The following is a 24,476-nucleotide window of genomic DNA, read 5'->3' as shown; positions in this document are numbered from 1 at the left end:
GTCTTCTAGACAGATTTTGTTATGCTCTCTGGACCCCATATAGGTGATTGATCCAGTTATGAACTGAACCTAATTCTCTAGTTTTTAAGGACTGCTTTAAGTCTAGTTTTTTTCTTTCCACTATCAAATTACACTCAGGATGATAGGGGAAGAATAATGCACCCCTACACCCAGGGTTTCCATGGTATCTCTGTAAGCTTTTGAGGCAAAAGCAGGGCTGTTGTCCAAGTGGAATGTAGCAACTGCCTATGTCTGGATGAAGACTTGCTTTACTTTAATAACAGTGTAAGTATAAACCAATCGTTGTAGCCACACCCAAAGGAATCTGGAACACTAATCTACAGCAAGTAGAATATATTTATATGCACCATCTGAATTAAAGGACTGCAGTGTCCCAGGTACATACATTACATAGGCTTGCTTCAGACTAAGACAGGTGTCTGTGGTGGGCCCTCAAATGTGGAATCTTTAATTTGCTGGGAAATGGCACAACTAAGGACATATTGCTTTGTCTGCTTGTACAGACCATGCCACAGATAGCGTTTTTGTAGTAGTAAAATAGTAGCTGCCACACCAGCATCGGCAGAAGCAACACCCTCATGCGATGCATGAATTAATTCTAGCCTCTTGGGTGGGGGTAACACGACCACCTACCGTTGGAACTGGTACATAAGAAATATTTTGGGCATTTAAATGGTAGGAATATTTTGCTGGAAATGCTTTAGGTAAAGGGGTACCATCAGCCGAGACGTTTACGACAGCCAGTATTTCATCATCCACCCTTGTATGGGAACAAGCAATCACAGCTACAGTTTCAGTAACAGCTGCATATCTGGCTGCTTCATCAGCCAGTGAATTCCCTACAACATGTATTCAAACACATTGATGGCCCAATGTATACATTACATGAGCCCGTGGCAGTTTGTCTTTCAACTCTGCCACCTCCTCCAGGACATTCTATGCTTGATAGTGTTTCCTTTACAGTCTCTGAATCCATTAAGGTGCCATTAATGCAGATTCTCATTGAAAGACTGGACACAATAATATTAATCACACATAATAAGTGTAGGGATTTCAGGATCCGTATGTTCCAGTGCCAAAATCAGGGCTTTTAGTTCAGCCAGCTGTGCAGTGCAATCCCCTAGAGACTGCGTAAAGATTCTCCATCCCTCATAACTCCATCAACAGCTGCGCAAGCCGCAGAGTATTGATATTTGGTACCTACAGCAGGCTGAGCTGAACCATCGGTGTAAATAATATATTTATACTGATCAAGAGGCATAATGATGTGGACATAGGTACTCCAGGTCATAATGGAGAAACTCTTGAGTTTGTAACTTTGGGTCAAAAACATAGTCTACATCAGTGGCCCACTGTATCCATCTAGGTTATAAGGCTTTTGCATTTGGACCAATAGCCTTTGTCACTGCCTCTAAAGCAGGTACTGGGGTTACAACAATGATGCGCTTTCCCTGAGCCAGTGGTCTTTTTTAATGACAGCCATCTGAACTGCAGTCAGTAATTTTTCAGTGAATGCAAAGCGTATTTCAGCATTGGAATATAAATGCGATTTGTATGCATTTGGCACTGTGCCACCTTCGTTGAATGTGGCATAGGTAAAGCCAATGGCACCCGGAATTATCTGGATGACCAAATTTGTTTTGTTTTCACATGTGTGTAAGTGTTTTGCTGCAAGCATGTCAGTCTGTAGTGATCTAAGTATTTGTGTGTGTTCTGATGCACAATGGTTACTGGATAAATCTGGAGAAATTAAATCATAATTTGGTTTTATGCGTTGTGCATAATTACGGATATACGTTCTGACAAAATTGAAGAATCCTAGCAAAGAATGCAGTTTTCTGATGGTATTTGGTAGTTGTAACTGTGCAAAAGGAACAGTTGATGGACGGAATGCAGAACAAATCAAACATTCACCCCCAGTCACAGATCTGGGTTTAATCCATCAGTTTTTGCTCACTGTGACACTGGATTCAAGCTAGCCTGACTGATGAGGGGTGATACCGGGAAACCGGTCTCAGGATGCTTGTTTTCGGTCCAATGGAGGACCTGGAGTGGCAGTTCAGGCTGGACTCTTCCCCTGGGGAGCAGGGTCAACACTGACCTGCATTTAGTTGGGTCCAAACTGAGGTGGTATGGTGAGCAAAAAAAGATGGATTTAACTCAGATCTGTGACTGGGGGTAAGTGAGTGAAAAGTTTCTGTCCATCATCCTTTTGAGTTGTAACTATGCACACTTCTCAAGGAAGTTTGGTGCCAGACTCTTCCCCTCATTTGAAAGCTTGTTCCCAAGAACAGGACACAGGACACAGAGGAAAGCAATTCTTATTTTCTTAAAATTGAAGAATGTGTAGTCATGTTCAGTAAATCCAAAAGCAATGCAAACTACCCTGGCTAAATCTGTGTTTGAGTCATCATCCGTCAGATAAATGTCATCTACATAAGTCAGTGCCTCTGGATCAATATAATGCAATATTGATGTCACACGGGCAGAGAACAGCCCTGAACTGTTCTGATACCATTGGGGAAGTCGACAAAATTGGCGCTGAGAGCACAGTGCAGAAACAGCGGTCTGATTTCTGCTTTCAGGCACTATATTTTGGCAGAAAAAAAACCATTGAGGATATCCAAGGTTGTTTGGTATTTGTTATGGACAATATTGTTGATTAATGCTGTGCTGTGTGAATTTTGAATTTGCAAAGGTGCATGTATGACTATTTGAATGTCTGTAACCTAAGACTATTCTATATGAATGGTCCTGCTTAGCTACGGGGAACAGGGGCTGTTCATATGAGATACACTGGGTTCAATTACACCCTGGTAATTGAGCTGTGAGAGAATCCTGCTCACAGGGGATGTTGCTTCATGTTCTATGGGGTATTGTGGCTACACTTATGGGTTCGACCTTATGGCTATTACATGATAGGGAGAATCACTATCCCAGCCCACTTGGTTGCGGTATAATGCTAGGGCTTGTGCAAGAGCCCAGTCTGCAGCATACACATGCTTTAATTGCTCTGGAACAAGGACAGGGAAAGATGGTAAAATCACATCTTCCCCTCTGTGGGAGGGTTCTAACAAACTCTGGTGGCCAATCGTTTTCTGGCAAGAGAATGTCATAGATTAGGGTTAATCTTTCCCAGAAAATTAGTTTAATTGTGTGCATTATTGTCCTCTCAATTCCTCAATTGGAATGTTTAATTTAAAGACTCGGTCTGGAGGGTTCTGGGGGTGTTAAGGTCCAACAGATAGGTGACCTTCCATTTTCTCTCAAGGATAGGGTAGGGTCTACTCCATTTGTCTTGGAGGGTCCTAGCTGCCACAGGCTCTAAAAAATACCACCATGCAGATCGGTCAGATAACATTTATTAATTTACAGGGATTAAATTAATCTAGCTGCTGCTAGAACAATGTGCCTTTTTGCATCACTCGATCGTATATGACCTCTAAGCAATATAGGCACGTAAGAAAGAAAGGAATCGTTGGGCCCTAGGGATTGTTAATCACTTTCTAAAAATTAGTCAAATAACCCCTCACGTGATGATGGTATCTATATTGCTAAGATTGTAGAGGCAACTTGAACCTACTGGAGGCAAATAGTCATTCAAAAGCATATATCCTACTTTCATAATGGTTACTTTTTGAGCTAGTCTATAGTTAATGATACTACTAGCAAGAAAGCAATTTTAACTGTTTTTGTATTAAGGCTTATACTTTAGGGGTATTTTATAAAATTTTATAATATTTATATGGCAATCTGCATGATGATGTGTACTGTATATTTTATAGTGTTTTAGTGATTAATTGTTGATTTTTTAATAACATTTATACCCATAACTCGCCTATTTGTATTGTATGGCCCTGAGGGAGCTTTGGTCTCGATCAGTTTTTAGTGTTTCTTTGTCTTTTTTCTTTTAAAAAAGTGTCTTTGTTTCTTCTAGAAATGTAAGAATTTTGTCAGTATGCTTTTATGGTATTGTTTTACCGAAATAAAGCTGTAAAGTAAATTAATAATCCCAAATGCTTTCTTTGTGGTAGTGTGGGCGAGCTGTTTAGGCTTATCAGAGGGTAGTGTTAAACATTTGAGACAATGAATGAGACACACCCATGAAGAAACTCGAGACCAATTTAGAAAAATAACATCGATTTTTATATGAATTTAGACACCAAGATCTTCAAGGTACAAGGTAAGTACTTTTCGAGTTAGCGATTTAAAAAAACAGAAAATACAGCTGTCAGATTTGAGGCATTAGCCTTGATTGCGGTAATTCTATCATATGGGAGAAACATAAACTACATAGGGTCACTTGCAAATGATTTATAGGACTGTTCTTCTGGACTTAAGGTAAGAAGAGGCCAAGGCCCAAGAAAAGCACCAACCGTTCGGGTTTACCTGCCCTGGTGTGTCTGGGTGTAGAGGTGCTTCCAGCGGTGGTAGGCTTGATCACTACCCTCTGAAGTCAATGGGAAAAGGTACTTGCAAAAAAAAGGCTGCAAGCATGGACTGGGGGACCAATCTAGCAGAATACAAAGGAGGGCTCGGCTCTTGAGGATCTCTGGAGTTATGGTGCACCGTCAGTAGGCTTGGGCTGTGGGGCTCGGGTGTAGAGGTGTTTTTTCCGGCGGGTCCCTTGCATTGGAGATTCTCACTTCTTAGGTCGAGATGGAGACAAAACAAGACAACAGGGCCATTCGTAACAATGGCCTCAGTGATGCTGACGTCCCACATCAGTAGGTCTGTCTTGGCAGTGTTAGTGTCTGGGCTGGACACTTAACAATCCTTGGCTTCTGCAAGAGCTCTGGAACCCCGGGTATTGGTGCAGGGAGGCTCTAGACAGGCTCAGCATCTCAAAGACTGGATGGGTCAACCACTGGGCTGACCTCCTGGACACTCAGGATCCTCTTCCTGGTTAGTTGCTTCCTCAGTGGACCCAATGGTCAGCAAAACAGTGGTCCGGGCAGTTGTGGTTGGTGCCTGCTGATTCAGGGAAGTGGCTTCTCCACTGCAAGCGAGATGCTTTCTGATTGGTAAAGTGCTGGCAGGCCTCCAAGGCTTTGGGAGAATTCACAGCTACAGGACGGGTGTTGCAATTGGCGGGACAGGCGCAGGTAAGGTTTGGTGCCAAAGTCAACAGCTAGTCTACAGTTCTTGAGCTGGTTGGCTCTTCTTTGTCCTTCTTCTTTTAGTCAGATGAATCTAAGTTCCTGGTGTCAGTGGGCTACCTAAATACCGGATTTAGGGTGCCAAGGGCAGTGTAAGGTAGTAGCCAATGGGCTACTAACCACTGGGGTGATCACACACACCCTATATGACAACTTCCTATGGGTAGAGGGCATAATCCTGCCCCAGAGTTCCTAATTCCACCAAAAACATGATGGTGGAACCCTCCTTTCATGGAACACGTCAGGTAGCCCACATAAGGGTGTGCCTAACTTAGTGGTGCAACACACCTACTACATACCTAATTTCCCACCTTTCCTGGTGCTAAATGGGCCTCAGGGCAGGGGGCCATATTCTCCAGGTCTGGAGGAAGCAGGGGTAGCATATCAAAGGCGCAGAGGCTTTGAAGCCTCTGGGCTTGGTATGCAGATTTGCTAGCCATCCTGCGGGAGCAAGTGATAACATCTTCGCTGGGGCAGGCCTTGTTTCCTGACTTCAGAGAGCACTGGCAGACACCTACAGGAGTCAGAAATCCATCTGTGTTGGCTGGCTGGTTGAGACCAGTCAGCCAGCACACTAACACTAGTAGGTTTCAGGGGGGCCCTCTAAGGTACCCTCTGAGTGCATGTCATAATAAATCCAATACTAGCATCCATATGGATTTATTAAGATGAAGTGTTTGATACCAAACACCATCAGTTTCAGTAAAGCCATCATGTAGTTGGGGAACTTTTAATGACCAGTGCCCAGTACATATACTTAAGATGGCTTCCCTTTTTCACTTGTACCACGTAGTAAGTGAAATAGACATCACAGGGGCATATCTGCTCATGCTGATATGCCCTCTCATGTAATATAATACACCATGCCTTAGGGCTATAAGGCCTGCTGTAGGGGTGACTTACAAATATTAGATGCAGTGAATTGGGCATTGCACACAGTGAGTGTGCCATGTCGTGTTTTCACACATGGTTTGCAGCATGTCACACAATCTTCTATGGCAGTCTGCATGCAATTTATATGGGGGTTCCTTAGGGTGGCATAATACAAGCTGCAACGTTAGGGACCCTCTTTACTTCCCATGCCTTAGGTACCAAAGGTACCATTTACTAGGGACTTTTAGGGTTTCAAAAGTGTGTGGCAATTGTAACACAATTAGACCATTTTCTCTTGTTTTTTTTATGGAAAGAGAACTTGTACTGGGGCCCGGTTTGCAGGGACCTAGTGCACCTCAGTCAGAAAACAGTACCAGTGGCAAAAAGTGGGGGTGACCATGACAAAAAGGGGCACTTTTCTACAGTCTAGCCCCCAAATTTGTGGGACCTATACATGACATGAGTCTCGGCTATTCATTTTGGTAGCTTGTGTTCCTGATCTATTAAAGGAACCTGTGCAAGCTGTTGGCATACCACCAATGCTGCTGCTTCCCCTTTTATATTTCCTAAAATAATTGAGGATACTGTGGCAAAATTGCCAACTAATTTTATCAGCAAGTCCAGGGCGGGGGCAGCCCTGTATACATTTTTTAGAATTTGTTTTAACTTTAACACCTCAGGTAAAACCGCAAGAGATGGTGTACCATGCTTTATGGAATATATTGCAGCAAAAAAATGTGCCTCAAGTACATCATCTATTGAGGGCACCATCCCAAGTGGCAAGCACATTGTGAGAATTTAGGGCCATATTTATACTTTTCGACACACAACTGCGCCAACGCAGTTGTGTGTCAAAAAATGTAACGCCGGCTAACGCCATTCTGAAGCGCCATGCGGGCGCCGTATTTATTCAATGACGTTAGCCGGCGTTAGGGAAAATGGAGTTTGGGCGTCAAAAAATGGGGCAAGTCAGGCTGAGGCAAATTTTTCGCCTCAACCCGATTTGCGTCATTTTTTTTCACTCCTAACCCCCATTGAAATGACTCCTGTCTTAGCAAAGACAGGAGTCATGATCCCTTGCCCAATGGCCATGCCCAGGGGACTTATGTCCCCTGGGCATGGTCATTGGGCATAGTGGCATGTAGGGGGGCACAAATCAGGCCCCCCTATGCCACAAAAAAAAAAATACCTACCTGAACTTAACTTAAGTTTCCTGGGATGGGCGTCCTCCTGGGGTGGGCAAGGGTGTCAGGGGGTGTCCCTGGGGGCATGGGAGGGCACCTCTGGGCTCCTTCCGAGCCCACAGGTCCCTTAACGCCTGCCCTGAGCAGGCGTTAAAAAATGACGCTAACAAGGGTAGACGTCATTTTTTTTGACACGCCCACTCCCGGACGTCATTTTTGCCCGGGAGTATAAATACGACGCACATGCCTCGGAGTCATTTTTTAGTAGGGAACGCCTCCCTTGCATATCATTAACGCAAGGAAGGTGTCCACGCTAAAAAATGACGCAAACTCCATGAACTTTGACGCTCGACGCGTCTAACGCCAAAGTATAAATATGGAGTTAGTTTTGCGTCGGATTTGCGTCAACAAAAACGACGCAATTCCGGCGCAAACAGAGTATAAATATGCCCCTTAATGTTTATCCTGAGGTTCAGTATGGGGAAACATAGCTTCCACCTGATTCATTTTTTGAGCAACCCAAATGGAATTTCCTCACATTTGGTGGGTTCCTAACCCATTATAGTATTATTAGTCCTCAGTGTAGCCAATTGTTGTTGAGCTGCTCTTCTTGGGGCAGTATTTAATGTTTGCATTACGAATTGCGTTAAGCCTCAAATTATTATATAATGGGCACAGATCTGCAGCCTATTATTTTTTGGTATTTGGATAAGGGGTTTAGGCATCTAAAACTGCCCATGAGGCCTCATCATTGCTGAGGGGACCCAATCTAACTAAACTCTGCCCTGGCCCAGCGGGAAACAGCCCCCAACATTGACGCCGGCTCATAATAGAGCCGGCAGCAATGCTGCAGTGCATAGGGTGAAACGTGCGACGGGGCAGGCCATGGGAGGCCACTGCACTGCCCATGTCAAGTGCATGGGCAGTGCAGGAGCCCCAATGGGGTCCCCTGCACCCTGTCTCCGCCAGCCTTTATGTGGCGGTGCTACTGCATGTAAAAGCTTGCGGAGAAGGGACTCTTAATCCCCAGGGCATCGCTGCTTGCAGTGCTGCCCTGGCGGATTAGGACCACCAGCACCACCAGCCCTTCCAGTGAAGGAGAAGTGGCGGTGCTGGCGGTCCATCCGTGGTGCAACCGATACTGTCATAACGTGGCTGTTGGACCACCACATTGGTGGCGGTCCAACCGCCACCGCAGCCCTGGTGGTATTAACACTGCCAGGTTGGTAATGAGGCCCTGAGTCTGTCCATGACCTTAGTAACTGCCATCTAACTCCTGGATAGCTCAGTGCCTCCTCCAAGCCTTCAAACCCACCAGAGTAAAAGGTGATAATGGCAACCTGAACATGACACTCCGACTCCCCAGGGAAGCTGTGGAAACAGATCATACTCTTTCGTGCTGTTGCTCATGCATGCCAAGGCGAGACAAAAGATGCTAGATAAGTCTTCCATGCATTTATTGAAACAATCGCAATCTAGTATATAAAGACTGAGCTGCGACAATTAGGCAGATGAAACAAAGCAAGGTAATCAGCATTACGAACATGGTAAAGAGGATAAACAATCCAATCACAATGTATGTGTTTCTATATGTACTAGAGGTTCATACCTAACCCTATGTCTACTCTGAGAGCATAGTGGTTGCAATCTTCTGCCTGGCCCAATCTAAGGGATTAGCCACAGCCCCATAAGTGGAAATAGTGTCAGGAATTAGCCTGTGGTGTAGTTGGCAATTCTCTTGGGAAGCTGGCAGATCAGCGCCAGCCAAGCTGCATGCCACCCAGTGTGCATCCCAGGATAGTTGTGGATGGGATGCCCTCTGCCCTCCTTGGGTCAGTGCACCGTTTATATAATAAACCATACCACATTGGAAATACAGTTCTGATGCAATGCTGTGTCTAGGTCATAGAAACTGCCTCCTGAACTACCAACACAAGCTAGCATATGGTGTACCTCATTCCATAGCCTAGGACAGAAAGTACTGATTAGATGTTGTGCAAAGGCTAAATAAACGTGCAGCATGTTTCTCGCTTTCTTAGAATAAATGAAAACTGATAATATGTGTAAAAGTCATTGATAAAAGGCAGCCTTACTAAAATGAATAAAATGTGAATATAACAAACTGTAAAACTAAGCTGAAAACAGGGGTGACCATTCCTGGTCCTAGAGGTCCTCGCAACACTTGAAAAGGGAACTTTATATACATATCTGCTAGTCCAAGTCTCCCTTGAATGGAAACATATCCAAGCTTGAATATGTTGGGGCAATATTAGGCCTTATTGTTGTGGCACAGCACGAGTCCACCTGGCACAATGAGATTTGGAACTCAATGGCAGGCATAACCATGCCACAATTAACGTGAGTTCAGTTTAAAGATGGCCACTGTGAAGGCACACAGCCATCTCTGTAAGCCAGCTTTGAATGTAATTTGTTTTAACAAATGCCCTCTAACAGGCAGCTAACACTTTCGTAGCCCACACCAAGAAAAACTACAGAGACACTGAGACATCAGCATAACGTTTGTGAAGCTTTGGTTTTATTCACCATTTCCATAGCACACCTTGAATCATAAACGAATTTATATTTGACAAATTCCTAAAATGAAGAAAGTCAGGCTGACGAAAACAAGCTCATGAAACTTTGTCAGGGAAAAATTTAAATGGTGAAATAATACCTTTTCCATAAAAATATAATGTTTCTAAGGAAATTTAGAGAAATGAGCCTGCCAAAGTGCTAAGAAGGGAAAATGCGGTAGGCATACAGTACAGGAGTAGGGCACGGGGATGTAAGGGGTTTGAAAAAACCTAAAAAAGGAACAAAGCATGAGTGGGAGGGGGGGGATTTTAAAAGTCAGTAGGAATAAAGTGTTTCTCTTTTCACAAATAGAATACAACAGAAGGGAGGTAAAGCGTTTATAGAAAAATAAAAGGGAGTTAATCAGGAGGCGGTAACTGGGTTGTAAACAAAATGGCAGCAAATAGGGATGGGGAGTAAGCATTTAGAAAAAAAACAAATAGGAATAAGGTGGGAAGGGAGTAAAGTAGGAAGTAAGAAGTTTGTGTTAAAAAAAAAACAAGAGAAAGGTATAAGGAGATTAAGGGTTTTTCTTTCTTTTTTAAAAAAGGGGGTAAAGCTGAAATGGGAGTAAGGAGTTTGCAAAAAAAATGAAAGTAAAGCATGAAGGGAAGTCATGGGTTTGATAAAATGGGGTAAAGTAGGAGTGGGAGTAAAGGGTTGTAAAAAAAAGCTGGGGGAATGCAGGAAGAAGTACATCGGGAGTATGAGTAAGAGGTTTAAAAAACGGAATAAAGCAGAAAGAACTGTAATCGGTATGTAAAAAAGGAAGTATATTAGGGTAAGGAGTTTGAATAAAACAGGCATAAAGTGAGAGAGTTTCGTAACGAGTTTGAAAAAAATTGTAAAGTGGGAGGGGAAGTAGAACAAGGGGCATGGAAAGCACAGAAGAAGTTCTTTTAAAAAAGGGCAGGGAATTAATGCGGGTGGGACGCCCCTGTAATGTTGCCGGGGTGAGCACGCACAAGCTGGATAGCCCCGGGCCCAGGCCCAATAATATAATTCCAGGACACAGGTGCAGTGTTGTCTTGTGTTGCCTCCCAAGGGAGAGTTACTAACCCCCTCACTCCAGAGTCGCCGCCTTTTATTTATTGGTCATCACATCACCGCAGTACAAACCGCAGGAGGTCACAATCACAGGGGGAAAGAGAAAGACACCCCCCTGGCCTGAACAGAAATTCGTCTCCCCTTCATCCGCACACCTGTTACGTCACAGGTGCGACATCACATTCCTCCCTTATTTCAGAACAGTCAAAACACAACTTGGAACATACTCACAACTCAATCCCCTTGTTTCATTCCCAGGGGGTGTCACTGATGCACCACATAGTCTCTTAATCGCAGAGAGGGCACAGGGTTGCCTCTCAGGTGGTACCAAGTTTGCCCCTCCTTCCTTCAGGCAGGACAGGGGCTGCCACCAGTTCACCTACGGCAGGGCTGCCGACTTCTTGACTAAGGTAGGGGCTCAGATGAGGACCAGTCCAGCGAGTCATTGCTTTTGCTCCCGCCCCTGCAATCTCCATGGTCCGTTGGGTTGCAGGGAACCACAAGTGAGTGAAATCTCTAGAAGTGTGAATCATTCCGTGCTACCACTTCCGCTCCTCGTCAAGAGGTTATCTTGGTACCCAGTATATGGGTAACAGTCCACGGGGCTTTCTCAAACAGCAGCCGAAACTTGCTCCCACGGTATCGAAATTTCAGGAGCATACTGTCTCCCACTCTGAAGGTCGATGGCCGCACTCGGCGACACCGCCTGGCACGGGCATTGGATTGTTGACGTTTGTCAAGGACCCTTGGGTCATTTAGAGGAGCTGAGGTCCACTTTGGGTGAGGCGGGATGGCGTCTTGCACCACTAAACCCATTACGAGGTGTCCTGGGGCTTCTACCGTGGTGAGTGAGGCGTGTGGTGATAGTCTCTCAGAAAGGAATAGCTGGCCCAGTCATAGGGCTGTAGAGTGGCATGAGCAATGCATGCGACCTTGTTCAGTGTTCTCAAAAAGCTCTCTGCTTCCCTGTTGGCTTGGGGCCACCTCGGGGTGGTTTGTCGGTGGGTGATGTTCCAGGATTTTAGATATTCTGCCATTTCGTGACTCTGAAACGGTGAGCCATTGTCAGTGCACAATTCTTTGAGCAGACCATGTGTGGCCATTATCTTTTCTAGCTTTTGTGCACAGCTGGCTCCTGGTCTTGACCATCCCTTGATGTCTGGCGTGAACGAGCTGAATCACGTGGTCATTGAGGCTGGCGGGGATGACCAGTCTGTGTCCTCGAAGCAGGCATCTGTCCGGGTCAGCTATTAGCTTGTGGCAAACATGGTACAGGCTTTCCATGATGCGTCGTGCCTCAGGGTCAATTTCTCTTTGAAGTGGTGCCACTGATTTGTTTTCACTGCTTCCAAAGCCTGTTGAGGCACTCATCACTGGCAGCGGCCTGTTGTACTTGGTCCGCCGAGCTCTGCCGAGGGCGGGATCGGTCAACCACATACCTGACTTACTCCTCTGTCTCTCGGGCTTCCTCTTCCTCACCAGGAGATGCGGCCCTAGGATGCCTGGACAGGTAGTCCACTGCATTGGTGGAACCAGGCTGGTACTCCACCTGACAATCATATTCTTGCAGCTGCAGCATCCATTTTTTGACTCTCAGGGACAGTTTGGAAGCGGTTTCCCAGAACAGGGGGATAAGAGGCTGGTGGTCGGTGGTGAACACAAATGGACGGCTATATACATACTGGTGGAAGTATTGGCACCCCAGTGGACAGCGATGGCTCCCTTCTCTATCTGGGAGGATCACTGCTCCTTATCGGTGAAGGATCAGTTTGCAAACGCCACCAGGGCCTATTCGCCTCCTGTTGGTCTATGCATCAGGACGGCCCCAAGTCCCTTTGGGCCGGCGTCCACAGTGATGGTGGTTTTTTTCTGGGGGTCATAGTACATGAGAGTTGTGTCAGCAGAGAAGGTCTCTTTGGCGCCTGAAACACCTTCTCCTGTATCTCGTTCAAGTGCCAGAGCATGGACGACTTTAGTAGTTCCCTGAGCGGCTGTGTCAATGTGATCATATCAGGGCTGAAACTGCCGCAGTACTTCACTATCCCCAGAAAACTGTAGACTTCCAACACTGTGTTGGGGGAGGCAGCTACTTTGATGGTGCGCACCTTTTCAGGATCAGGAGCAATTCCATCTGATGAGAAAGTGTATCCAAAGAAACTGATCCATTGGGTGAAGAACTCGCACTTTTCGTGGTGTAGAGTCAGCCAGGAGCCATTGATTCTCAGAGTCAACTATTGTGCTTGGGTACAGACTTGGCGTATATCAGAATGTCATCGCTGATGTTTATCACCCCTAGAAGGCCACCCAGAATCTCCCAGATGGTGTTCTGAAAGACTTCTGCAGCGCTGGAAATACCCAAGTTCAGCTGGCGATACCGCCAGAGGCCAACATGGGTCGAAAAGGTGGTTATGTGCCTCAATTTTTCCACTAAGGTAAGTTGGTGGTATCCAGATCGCTGGTCAACATTAGAGAACCAGCATGCCCCACCTAATTCTGCCAGCAGGTCATCTACGGTGGGGGTGAGATGTCATTCTCTTCTGATCGCCATGTTGGGCAACCACATGTCCACACAAATGCCTTTGCCTTCTAGTTTTTCCTCGCTCTCTCTCCACTTGAGGTCTTAGGTGGAATGCTATCCTCCTGTGTCTTAGCGCTACCGGTTCAACCGTCTGGTCAATATGGAGTGTTACTTCTTTCCCTTTGAGGCATCCGATACCTTGAAACACTTCGGGGAATTCGTCAACAATGTGAACCGCTTGACTTGGTGTACCCCAAAGGCGAAGGTCACGATCTTGAGGGCTTCAGCCGTTTTGCATCCCAGCATCCCATTGCCGCCTTCTGTGACGCAGACGACTAAGTTATAGGACTCGGTTCCAAGGGAAATGAGGGTGTGAAATTTCCCTTTTATGGCCAGCTGCCGGCTTTTTCCGTATGCGAAAACTTTGACTTGTGTTTTCAGGAGGTGCAGCGGTGGCTGGAGCTTCTGATAAGTTTCTCGGGATAGCAAGTGTTGGAGTTGCTTCTGGCAGCGTCTTGAATATGTGGTGTAACTCTTTATCTCCTAGGGGTAGGATCACTACCCGTTTTCATTCGACCCGATCTGCATGGTATCAAAGTAGAGCATCAAACTTTCCACCCACTCTCTCCATCTGGGCGCTTGTGCGGATGGGGTACCTTCCATAATGAAGGGATACACATGTTGGCTGTCTTTGGTTCTCCCTTCTGGTACGTGTGTTGCAGGGCGCAGTGTCAGGCCCCCAGCGGGTGCGATGCCTACTTTCCTTGGGCAGCTTAGAGCTAGACCTAGTATAGCCTCGGGGTCACCATTTGATGTCAGGTCACTGTATATGCTGGAGTGGTACTGGAGTGATGGTGTTGGCTTGGATTGCTTGAGGCTGGGGTATTTTGTGGCACTGTGCTGTGGTGTGGTGTGGTGAAGATTCGAGCCCTGCCAGAGGCTTTGCCATTCAGTGAGTGTATCGTGGGTGGGGGATGGAGTACTGGCTATTACCTACCCAATGACAGCAGAAGCAGGGACACAGGATTGCCCACTAGGTGCTTTGTGCAATCTTCTTTTGGTTCTCTGCAGTCTCTGCACGTCATAGGGTGTGAAGCGATTGCCACATGGAATGTCGAGGACGGGGAGGACTGGACAGACTGGCGCGGGAACTGCACCTGCTATGCGCGGAGCCCGTAGTCACTGCAGCGAGCGTCTAGGAGTTCGGAGTCGGGCGTTTGTAGTGAGGGGTTTGCCCACCCTCGCCGCCAGTTTGTAATGTTACTTGGGTGAGCACACGCACGCTGGATAGCGCCGGGCCTAGGCCCAATAAAATAACTCTGGGACACACATGCACTATTGTCTTACACTGGATCCCAAGGGAGAGTTACTAACCCCGTCCCTCTAGATTCAACGCCTTTTATTTAGTCATCATCAGGTGACCGCAGTACAAACCACGGGGGGTCTCGATCACAGGGGGAAAGAGACAGACGCCCCTGAAGGCCGAACAGAGAGCCATCTCCCCCTCATCCGCGCACTTATTAGGTCACAGGTGCAACATCACATTCCTCCCTTATTTCAGAACGAAATATGACTTTCAGCAGGAAAGTTTGGTCAACCTAATGAAAGCCATTAAAAAAGGAAATTTGTCAACAATGGTACGACGAGATCATATACAACCAAAATAAATTGCAGGTTTTTTTTTTTAAACTGAATCTTATAGTATTACTATGCCTTTCTCGATGACCCCAATTTGTGCTAGCATTTTGGAAACAGCTGCTTGCTATCTATTACCTGATGTATGTACTTTTTTTGCAATAAAATAAAAATATCTATCCCTCGTAATTCAAGTGTTTTTATTTTTTTCCATAAGGTTCACCCTATGCAGTCGGTATGAAGGATAAAGATGACAGTGCACCAGAAGCATATTATTCAACAGTGAAAGAAACACATGCACCTGAATACTCATTGCTAGAAGCAAGCAAAGTCACTGCTCCAAAACCTAAGGGAGAAATATCAACAGTTTATGCATTGGCACGGGTGTAAATGTAATTGCAGTTAAAAATCAATGTAAACTTTGTTTTAGATCACCTCAAAGGAGGTGATAATTATGTGCATTGTACTCAAGGCCGTTGGAACTGTGTCGCAATTTAAACCCAAATTAAGTGACTTACATGATTAAATTATATGGCAAAGTAAAGTCAAATTTTGCAGTAGGACACGTCAAATTCTGAAGCACGTTATGAGACATTATTAGCTGGCTGGTTTAACATATTAATACAAACTGAGGCAAAAGAAATCAAAATGCTATAGAATTTCGACAGATCAGATTCAGAAATATCGCTCATCATCTACAATGATTTTGTAGGGGCAGAAAGTACATTTTGTCATAGCTGTCTTTTACACTTTTGCACATTATGTATGAGATAAAGTAGCCGTGACTGTACATTATAAGTATATTTCCAAATCTCTGAGTTCTTTGAAAACTCAAAGGAATTATACCAAAGGCAATGGTCCATTATAAAGTCACGAAACTCTGAGGTGACTGGTGATATGCTTATAATATTCATTCTTAATAATTCATCTTGCAATGGCCTAAAACCCCTTTTAAACTTTGACATACTATTCGTTCTTAAAAATATACTATGGTTGTAAGTACGTGACGTAAGTATAACATTTGTACTGTGAGAACAAACATTTCAGTATGCGGTGTCAGCTTGGTTGCAAAATATAGCCTCATGGCTCACCATAGTGGGCTACACTGGCCATTAAATGGCCACTGAAATGGTTAGAAGACCATTAGAACATTCCATCCCATTAGCTTTAGTGCGTTTCATAGCTTTTTTTCTGTGTGTGCTCAGCAGTCACTTCCATGTGCAGAGCCACAGCACTATCTACAAAGATGAATTATACAGGGCGGAGTTAGCCCTTGATTCTCTCTTGGTTCTGCCAAACTGTGTTTTTTCATCTGGCAGAGGAGGGAGACGCAGGCGGATGAAGAGAGTCCCCCCCACCTTCCCCTGCTCCAGAGCCTCTGCTTCGCTGTCATTCCCCTGCAAGGTTCAGCTACCCTAAAGCAGGTCAGAATGAGAGTCAGAGGCTGTAAATTAGGGCATTGCCATGGTGACAGCAATAGGGCAATACAAATATTCATGGTCTGCTGCTGCTCCATTGTCTTCTATGAAGATGCCAATATTCCATTATTCGAAAACTATTTTAAACAGCGTAATTCTCATTTTTCAAAAGCAACGCGTTTAGAATTTGTAGTAGCAGACAGATTCCTGCTACCTTATAATGACCCCTATACCTTCAATATATAAACATACTGCCATAAATGCCTTGCTATCTGCGAATGTTCGGTTTTCCATGACACCATTTTCGGATGAAAAGCTGAAAATATATTATCGCTTTAATTGTTTAGGCTGAAATTGTGATCCACTTTTCAGGCTGTCCAACAGGAGCAATTGTAGCATCATTAACTAAAATGTAATAGTGTATTACATTTACTAATGATGCCTAGTCATGGCACATAGAGTGTAATAAGAATATTAGAGATGTTTTATAAGTTTATTAAATGTTTGATCTGTATGTTATATGCTTATTATATACCCATCTTACCAGGAGGCACTTTAAACTACAAGACATTAGACTTTAAAGAAAGAGAAGTGTGGAGTTCAGATAAACTCCGAATGCCCTACTGAAGTAAATATTGCTTTGAGAATTCTATTTGTGAATTAACTGCTATTTTGAAAACAGCACCTGTTTGTAAATATGAATTATCTTTAATTGTGGAACAAATGATTGTCATGAACAAGGAACAATTATTCTTTGCATCCTGTTTGAATTACAAATAGGTATTGTTGGGGGCATGGCCAAGATCAATCAATCAATCAGGATTTATAAAGCGCGGCTAATCACCCAATAGGGTATCCAAGCACGTGCAGGTCCTGGAGGCTTATTCGAACAGCTGGTCTTGAGGGCCATTCGGAATTTTGGAAGTGAGGTGATGATCCGCATGGGCCGACTCCTCCACTTCTGCTTCAGTAGATGCAGGGAGTATGGGCAAGTGAAAGAGAGGCAGAGCATAGTCTTCTCAACGGTTGGTGGAAGTTCAGGCGGTGGTTCATGTACGCAGGTCCTTCGTTGTGTGGAGCCTTGTGTGCATAGGTCAGCAGCTTGAATTGGCATCTCTTCTATATGGGGAGCCAGTGGAGTTGGCTGAGGTAGGGTATGATGTGGGCTCATCAGGGAAGGCTGAGGAAGAGTCTGGCTGCGGTGTTCTGTATGATCTGAAGTCTCTGTAGGAGGTGTGCTGTACTTCCTACATAGAGGACGTAGCTGTAGTCCAGTTGGCTGGTGATGAGGGCCTGTGTCTCGTCATGTGTGTAGGGGTAGCCACTAGAAGACCTTAAATAGCATGCACAAAGTGAAGAAGCAGGGGGAGGAGATGGAGTTGATCTGCGATTTTAAGGTGAGCTTGTTGTCAATGATGATTCTGAGGTTTCTGGCATGGTCAGAGGGAGTGGGTGCGGGTCCTAGGTCTGATGGCCACCTGAAGCCATTCCATGTGTTGCTGTTATTGCCAAAGATAAGTAATTCCGTCTGTCTGTGTTCAGTTGTAGACAGCTGTCCTTCATTCAGTCAGCGACGCTTGTCATACTTCTGTGGAAGTTGGTTTGTGTGGTGGAGGGGTCGTCGGTGAGTGAGAGGATGAGTTGGGTGCCGTCTGCTTCGGAAATTATGTTGCGACCATGGAATCTGACGATGTTGGCAAGTGGGGTCATATACGTGTTGAAAAGCGTGGGGCCAAGGAATGAGCCCTGGGGGAAACTGCAGGTGATCTCATTGGGTTCAGAGGTGAAAGGTGGGAGGTGAATCCTCTGGGTTCTTCCAGTGAGGAAGGAGGGGATCTATCTGAGCACATCCCCTTGGATGCCGATGCAATGGAGTCTTTCGATCAGCATGTGGTGGGATACGGTGTTGAAGGCTGCTGAAAAGTCGAGGAGGGTAAAAGCTGCTGTTTTTCCTCAGTGGAGGAGGGTTCGGATGTCATTGAGGAGGGTAAAAGCTGCTGTTTTTCCTCAGTGAAGGAGGGTTTGGATGTCATCAGTGGCTGCGATCATGGCAGTTTCGGTGCTGTGATTGCTGTGGAAGCCAGATTGGGAGGCGTTGAGTAGCTGATTCTGCTCCAGGTGTGCCATTAGTTGCTTGTTGATGATCTTTTCCAGTACCTTCGCTGGGTATGGGTGCAAGGAAATAGGCTGGTAGTTTTTTAGTTCGCTGGGGTTGGTGGAGGGTTTTTTGAGTAGTGGTCGGACTTTGGCATGTTTCCAGGCATCAGGAAATGTTGCGGTGGTGATAGAGGTGTTGAGCAGGGTGGTGAGTTCCTGGCCGATCCTTTGGTTTCCATGGTTGAAGATGTGGTGCAGGCATGGGTCTGTGGGAGCTCCTGAGTGGATGGATTTCATTGTGGATGTGATATCCTGGGTGGAGAATATATTCCAGGTGGTCAGTGTGTGGTTTGTGTCGGTTACAGTGGTGGGATATCTGTCAAGAAAGTCCGTAGGTATGAGTTGGGGTTTGAAGTTTCTGTATAGTGTTGCAATCTTGTTGTGGAGGAAGTGGGCAAGGTTGTCGCACAGCTCCTGTGAGGGTGTGATGTTGTTTTCGCTGGCAGGCGGGTTAGAGAATTCCTCAGTGATACTGAAAAGTTCCTTGGTGTTGTTGGCGCTGGTTTCGATGCATGCGGCAACAACTGTCTTCTTTGTTGCCCTCAGCAAGTGGTGGTAGAGGGTGAGGGAGGTCTTGAAGGCTGCTTTGTCGGAGGTATCCTTGCTGGTGCGCCATCTCCTTTCCAGCTGTTTGCTGTCTCGTTTCACTGTTCTGAGTTTTTGAGTGTACCAGCTGGCGTTTTTAGAGGATTTTCTCTGGTTGTTGCTCTTGATGGAGGTGATGCTCTTGGTGCAATTGGTGATCCAAGCATTGAAGTTTTTCACTCCCTGATAGAGGTTGGTAGTGGTAGCAGGGTTGGAGGTGCTGAGGGCATCTGCCCAGCTGGTCTTGTTTTGTCCCTCCTCCACTAGGGGGTGCTGGTCAACTTGGGGCTAGAGGTGTTGGGGGATGAAGATGATGAAGTGGATGATGGAGTAATTGTTCCATGTGAGTTCTGTGACAAGGCTGTATTTGACGCAGTTGCTTGAGGTGAAAATGGGGTGCAGCGTGTGTCCTGCAGCATGCGTAGGGTTGTAGATGATCTAGGTTAATCTGAGGTTGCTCATACGGTCAAGGAGGTGTGCAGTGTTGCTGTCAATAGGAGTCACCAATGTGGAAATGTAGGTCACAGAGAAAGATGCAGTCCTTGGAGTGTAAGGCTAGGGGCACAATGAAGTCTGTGATGGTGTTGCAGAAGCTGGAGCGCAGGCTTGCGGGTCTGTATGCGAGGGTACCTCTGATGGTTGTTTTATTATCCGTGTGGAGCTTGAAGTTGAGATGTTCCATAGGGTTGGTGGTATTGTCAGTGGTGGTGGTGCACTGTATGGTCTCTTTGTGGATGATAGCTGTTCCTCCTCCCAGCTTGTTGGTGTGGTCCTTGTGAGTGATTTTATATATGTCGGGGATCACTGTGACAATGTCTGGGGGGGGTATGTGGAGTTGAGCAAGGTCTCAGTGAGGAAGACGATGTTGGGTGCGAGGGTGGAGATGAGGTACCATAGTTCGGTGAAATGCTTGCATAGTGAGCGTGTCTTGAGAAGGGCACATGCAAGTTGGTGTTTTTGTTCAGGTGGTGTTTGTTGTGTGTTCGGAGTGGGACTGGTCGGTGGGCTGGTGTGTGTGCTGTGGTAGGTGAAGCGGCAGTGGGTGCAAGTGAAAGATCCTAACTTGGAGCGTGGGTCTGCACAGTAGCAATGTTTGTTACTGCATCTGGGGTTGAGGGTGTAGAGCTCAGCGATTGTGTATCTTCGGGAGGAAGAAGGACCAGCGGTCATGGCGCTAGGCATGGTCCAAGCGCGGACGGTAGCAGAGGAGCTTGCCTGTGGCGTGCCAGCAGCACGCCCGCAGCCTGCATCCGCTGCACCGTCATCCTGCAGTCTGCCTTAAGTAGGTCCTGGGGTGGGCGGGGCTTCTGTTGGTGGGAAGAACGGGGAGTGGGAAAACCTGGTCAGAAAAACCCCAGCGGGAAAACCCAGGCATCTGCGGTGTCACTGGGTCAGTCTGGAACAAGCAGCAACTGGAAGCCAGAGGCAAGTGGCAGCTAGGTGTCCAGGTGCCTACTGATGTGGTCGAGCTGCGGCCTGCATTAAGTAGGTCCTGAGGTGGGTGGGGTTATTGCTGGCAGGAAGCACGTGAGTGGAAAAACCCCAGCGGGAAAATCCAGGCACCTGTGGTGTCACTGGATCAGTCTGGAACAAGCAGGAACTGGAAGCCATAGGCAAGTGGCAGGCTAGGTGTCCAGCTGCCTCTTGATGGGGTGCGGCAACCTGATGGGATGCAGAGTAAAGTAGCTCTGATAGACAAGCCAGCTTGACACCATCCTGATTGCTCTCAACCCCGCAGTTGGAGTGCTGCTACACACTATGGATGCTGCCGGTGAGGGGGGGAGGGAGTGGGCAACCAAGAGTGTTTTCAGCAAGGTGCAGGCTGAGAAGAGACTGCGGCCTGCATGCTACTGAAGCTGTAGCCTCTCGCGCCATCCTCCCCCTACCAGACTGATGCCTACAGAAGAGTACTAGTGTTCTGTTCTCACTGCATCTCAGCGGCTGCACTGAACATCCCTGGGCCACCTACATTGCCCATTGATTTGATTACGAGGGCTCCTGCTGGGGACAAGATGGCTGAGGACCTTAGCCCAGAGCACTGGTCCTGCAACAGACACTCCACCTGCCACAACAGAGCGGAGCTGGCTGGTTGCTGCACTGCGTCTTCCACCACTCCCTCATGAATTGAAGCTCAGCTGGGGGAGATGACAGCCAGTGTATCTTTTCCCAAAATAGAAAGTGGGGCCCACTAAAAAGACCTGTGGGTGCCTCCCACCCCTGCTGGTAGATCAATTGGGGCCGTGCTGAGGGGGATGAGATGCCTTAAGTACCAAACTCATTGGGCTCTGCATACAGGCTTGAATCCGTCCCCGCTGAGACTAGTAAACCGTGTTGGAACAACAGACCCAGCTAACATTGCTCGTCACAGCCTGGGCTCTCGGTATATACCTCTGAACTACCTTTGAGACAAGCAGGGCTTGTGCAAAGACCGTCCTGCTCCTGAGCATCATTGGAATAGGGTCTTCTGCCCGAAGACAAAGAGGTGGCCGGGGTGGACACTGGTTCGGGTGAACACCACCAAGCGGCAGTGCTTCACCCATGGGGCAGCGGCTGGCATACTAGACCGGTTGGCACTCAAGGCCCAACGAGCTTCGCCCCAGCCTCTACGTAGTCGTAAACTGTTAGACCATTGTTGCAAAATGATAATAGAATATGTTTAATACAATTATTTATTTATTTTTTTAAATTAAAAAGCACAGTAGCTCAGAATGCATCGAAACATGTAGAACAATTGTAATGTTTCTATCATTAATAAAAAAAAAAACAATTTGCCATAAACAGAAGTTGCCATCTCATTTCTGCTTGTCATTGTATGGCTGGAAAAACAGAGCACTAGAAAAAAAGGACACACTTTGTTTTTGTTCATTTACAAGCTGCTTTAATTATCCTCAGTGACATCACCTGCCTTTCCCTGGCTGCTGGCTCTGAAAGCAAGTATTCTGACACCAGAACGCAACTGTAACAAGTAATTACAGTTGAATGCCTACATCATTTCTTAATAATGGGGAACTGGGTGTGTCACAAGTCACCAATTATAAAGGGATCGGAGATAGATTTTTATACAGGAATTGCAAAATCCCATGTGTTATATTTTTATTATTTCATTTCTGTTTCACTAAAAGGCGCAACTTCATAAAGAGATGCAACAAGTGTGCAGAGTGCATCTGAACTCTGAGCGCCTTGCTGGAGTACCTGTTGCATTGAGAATCCTGCTTGTAAATTAATTGCACTTTTGAAAGCAGTGTATTTGTAATTTCGACTGATTTACCTTTCAAGCTGAGGGCTGACTCTGACAGGAACCACTGTGACATCACAACGAAACCTAATTATATTTGAGAAGTGATGTCATTTGTTATTACAGATGACTAACCATTGCACAACTACATTGTAATGATATAATTAGTAGAGGCCTCTGGGTATATTATATATGTAATATATACCTGTCTCACTTTACTGTACTGCAGAGGTCTCCACCCTTTTCTGTGGTGAGATCTACTTTTGATCAGTGACAATCGTTGTGAGCTACTGACATTCAAGCTGCTCGTATAGTGGTTCCAGACTCCCGAACACCAAGCATCACTGACTTTAAGCCTAAGGTTTATGGAGCCAGATACTACGGTTTGAACAAAATACTTTGGCTACGGGCACTATGACAGGACTGCCATGTGCGTCAGTAAGAATGTGGTCTTTGGAGATGTATGAACGTGTGTGTATGAATGGGATATATGTGTATGAGTGAATGAGAGCCTGTTTCATATGTACTTGTGCCACAGGACATACCTTTTGCCATATGTGTCACCGTGACATGCATAAAACATACAACACTTTTTTTAGATGGGAATTAAAGTGCAGAAAAATCTTCTACAAAAAAGTTCATAATATGGAACATTTTACTGCACTTTAAATTTCTCCCACTTAAGAAATGGCTGTATTTTTGAGTAATAGATATGTGTTTTGAGTAATAGCCACTGGGAGCAAAATGCCTGCTGTATGTAAATGTGACAGTTTGAAATGGGACAAAAATTAACTGAAGAGTTAACTTTATATTTATCTGGATCCATAAAACTCATCATTTAAGTTTTCTCCCATTTCAATTTCACATTTACAAACAGCAGGCAACGTCCATCCAGTGCTCTGTAGACACTGTTCCATATTCGAAAACAGAGAAATACAGTAATTTGTGGAATTTAAATGGAAAATACATTCTTCATAAAAGAGTAAGACAAAATTGGCTTAATTGAAAGTGAACAAAAACATTATCAGGCGTTGCTATCTACAGCATGATGATGATAATGTAAAATAAGCACAGCCTCCCCTTAACTTTAAAAAGAAAATGTGACCCTCTGCTTATTTAAAAATGAACTCAAAGCTGTGAGCTACTCTGAAGGTGTCTCTGAGCTACTGGTAGCTTACGAAGGATAGACTATCAAAGAGAGAGGCAACAAGTGTGGGGTGCATCTAAACTTTGAGTGCCTACCTGAAGAAACTGTTGCTTTGAGACTCGTACCTGAGAATTAAATGGTATTTTGAGAACAGTATGTGAAGTAACTATGAATTTACATTAATTGCAAACAAATGATTTTCATGACAAAGGAGCAATTATTCTTTGTATTTTGTTTGAATTACATTTAAGTGTGGAAAGCTTTTTATACTTACTGCAGACAAAAAGCCTTCCCCATTAGATCAAATATCGATATTAGAATTATCTTGACAAAATTATCAGTTCTCTAATGCCTCAATACAGCAATCATCATCTAAAATGTGACCATTTACTTTTCTACAAACTCTCTGGAATTGTGTAGCACTCAGTCCACAGCCTTCTTGATAGCATTTCATCCTTTAGAACGTGAAACATTTATGTTGCTGAAATCTGTAAATCATGCAGCAAATGGTGGATTATGTGCAGCAAATCCAAATTTGTATGGAAAACCATTGTGGCAGGAGTAGCCCCGATTATACGTTTTGCCACATTATCAGTAGTAAACAGATACAAACAAAGTTCATAAAACTTTATTTGATGCTATCCTTTCATCGTGTCACTTTTCACCAACAAGCACTAGGTATAAACGGTGGCTTTCCTATAAAGTTCTCCTCAATAACAGCCGTTGGTTATTAAGGCTCGCTGGTTAGAAAAAATGTTTTTTATGATGGCGCCACTCAGACTTATTTCAAATTTTTATAGGATGCAATATTTATTCATTGAGTTTTACTCTGGGTTCCTCGGGTTTTCACTATCTTGTATTATTGACTTCCAAAAAATAGAGGACTGGGTGAAGCTTGCACTGTAGAGCCTGTCCAAACTGAT

General features: G+C 45.3%; 1 protein-coding gene across 1 annotated transcript in view; it reads left to right on the top strand.

The window, feature by feature from the left end:
* LOC138283878 (uncharacterized) overlaps positions 1-21,939 on the top strand; it is a 272,384-nt gene extending 250,445 nt beyond the window's left edge. Inside the window, exon 9 of the mRNA XM_069222073.1 lies at positions 15,229-21,939. Within this exon, the coding sequence (XP_069078174.1) occupies positions 15,229-15,401 (173 nt within the window). The 3' untranslated portion in view covers positions 15,402-21,939. The remainder of the gene's footprint in view (positions 1-15,228) is intronic.
* Positions 21,940-24,476: the final 2,537 nt, after the last annotated feature.

The sequence above is a fragment of the Pleurodeles waltl genome, chromosome 3_1, assembly GCF_031143425.1.
Source record: "Pleurodeles waltl isolate 20211129_DDA chromosome 3_1, aPleWal1.hap1.20221129, whole genome shotgun sequence".
Lineage (NCBI taxonomy): Eukaryota > Metazoa > Chordata > Amphibia > Caudata > Salamandridae > Pleurodeles > Pleurodeles waltl.
The sequence above is the reverse complement of the archived record's forward strand: the minus strand, read 5'-3'. Positions and strand labels throughout refer to the sequence as shown.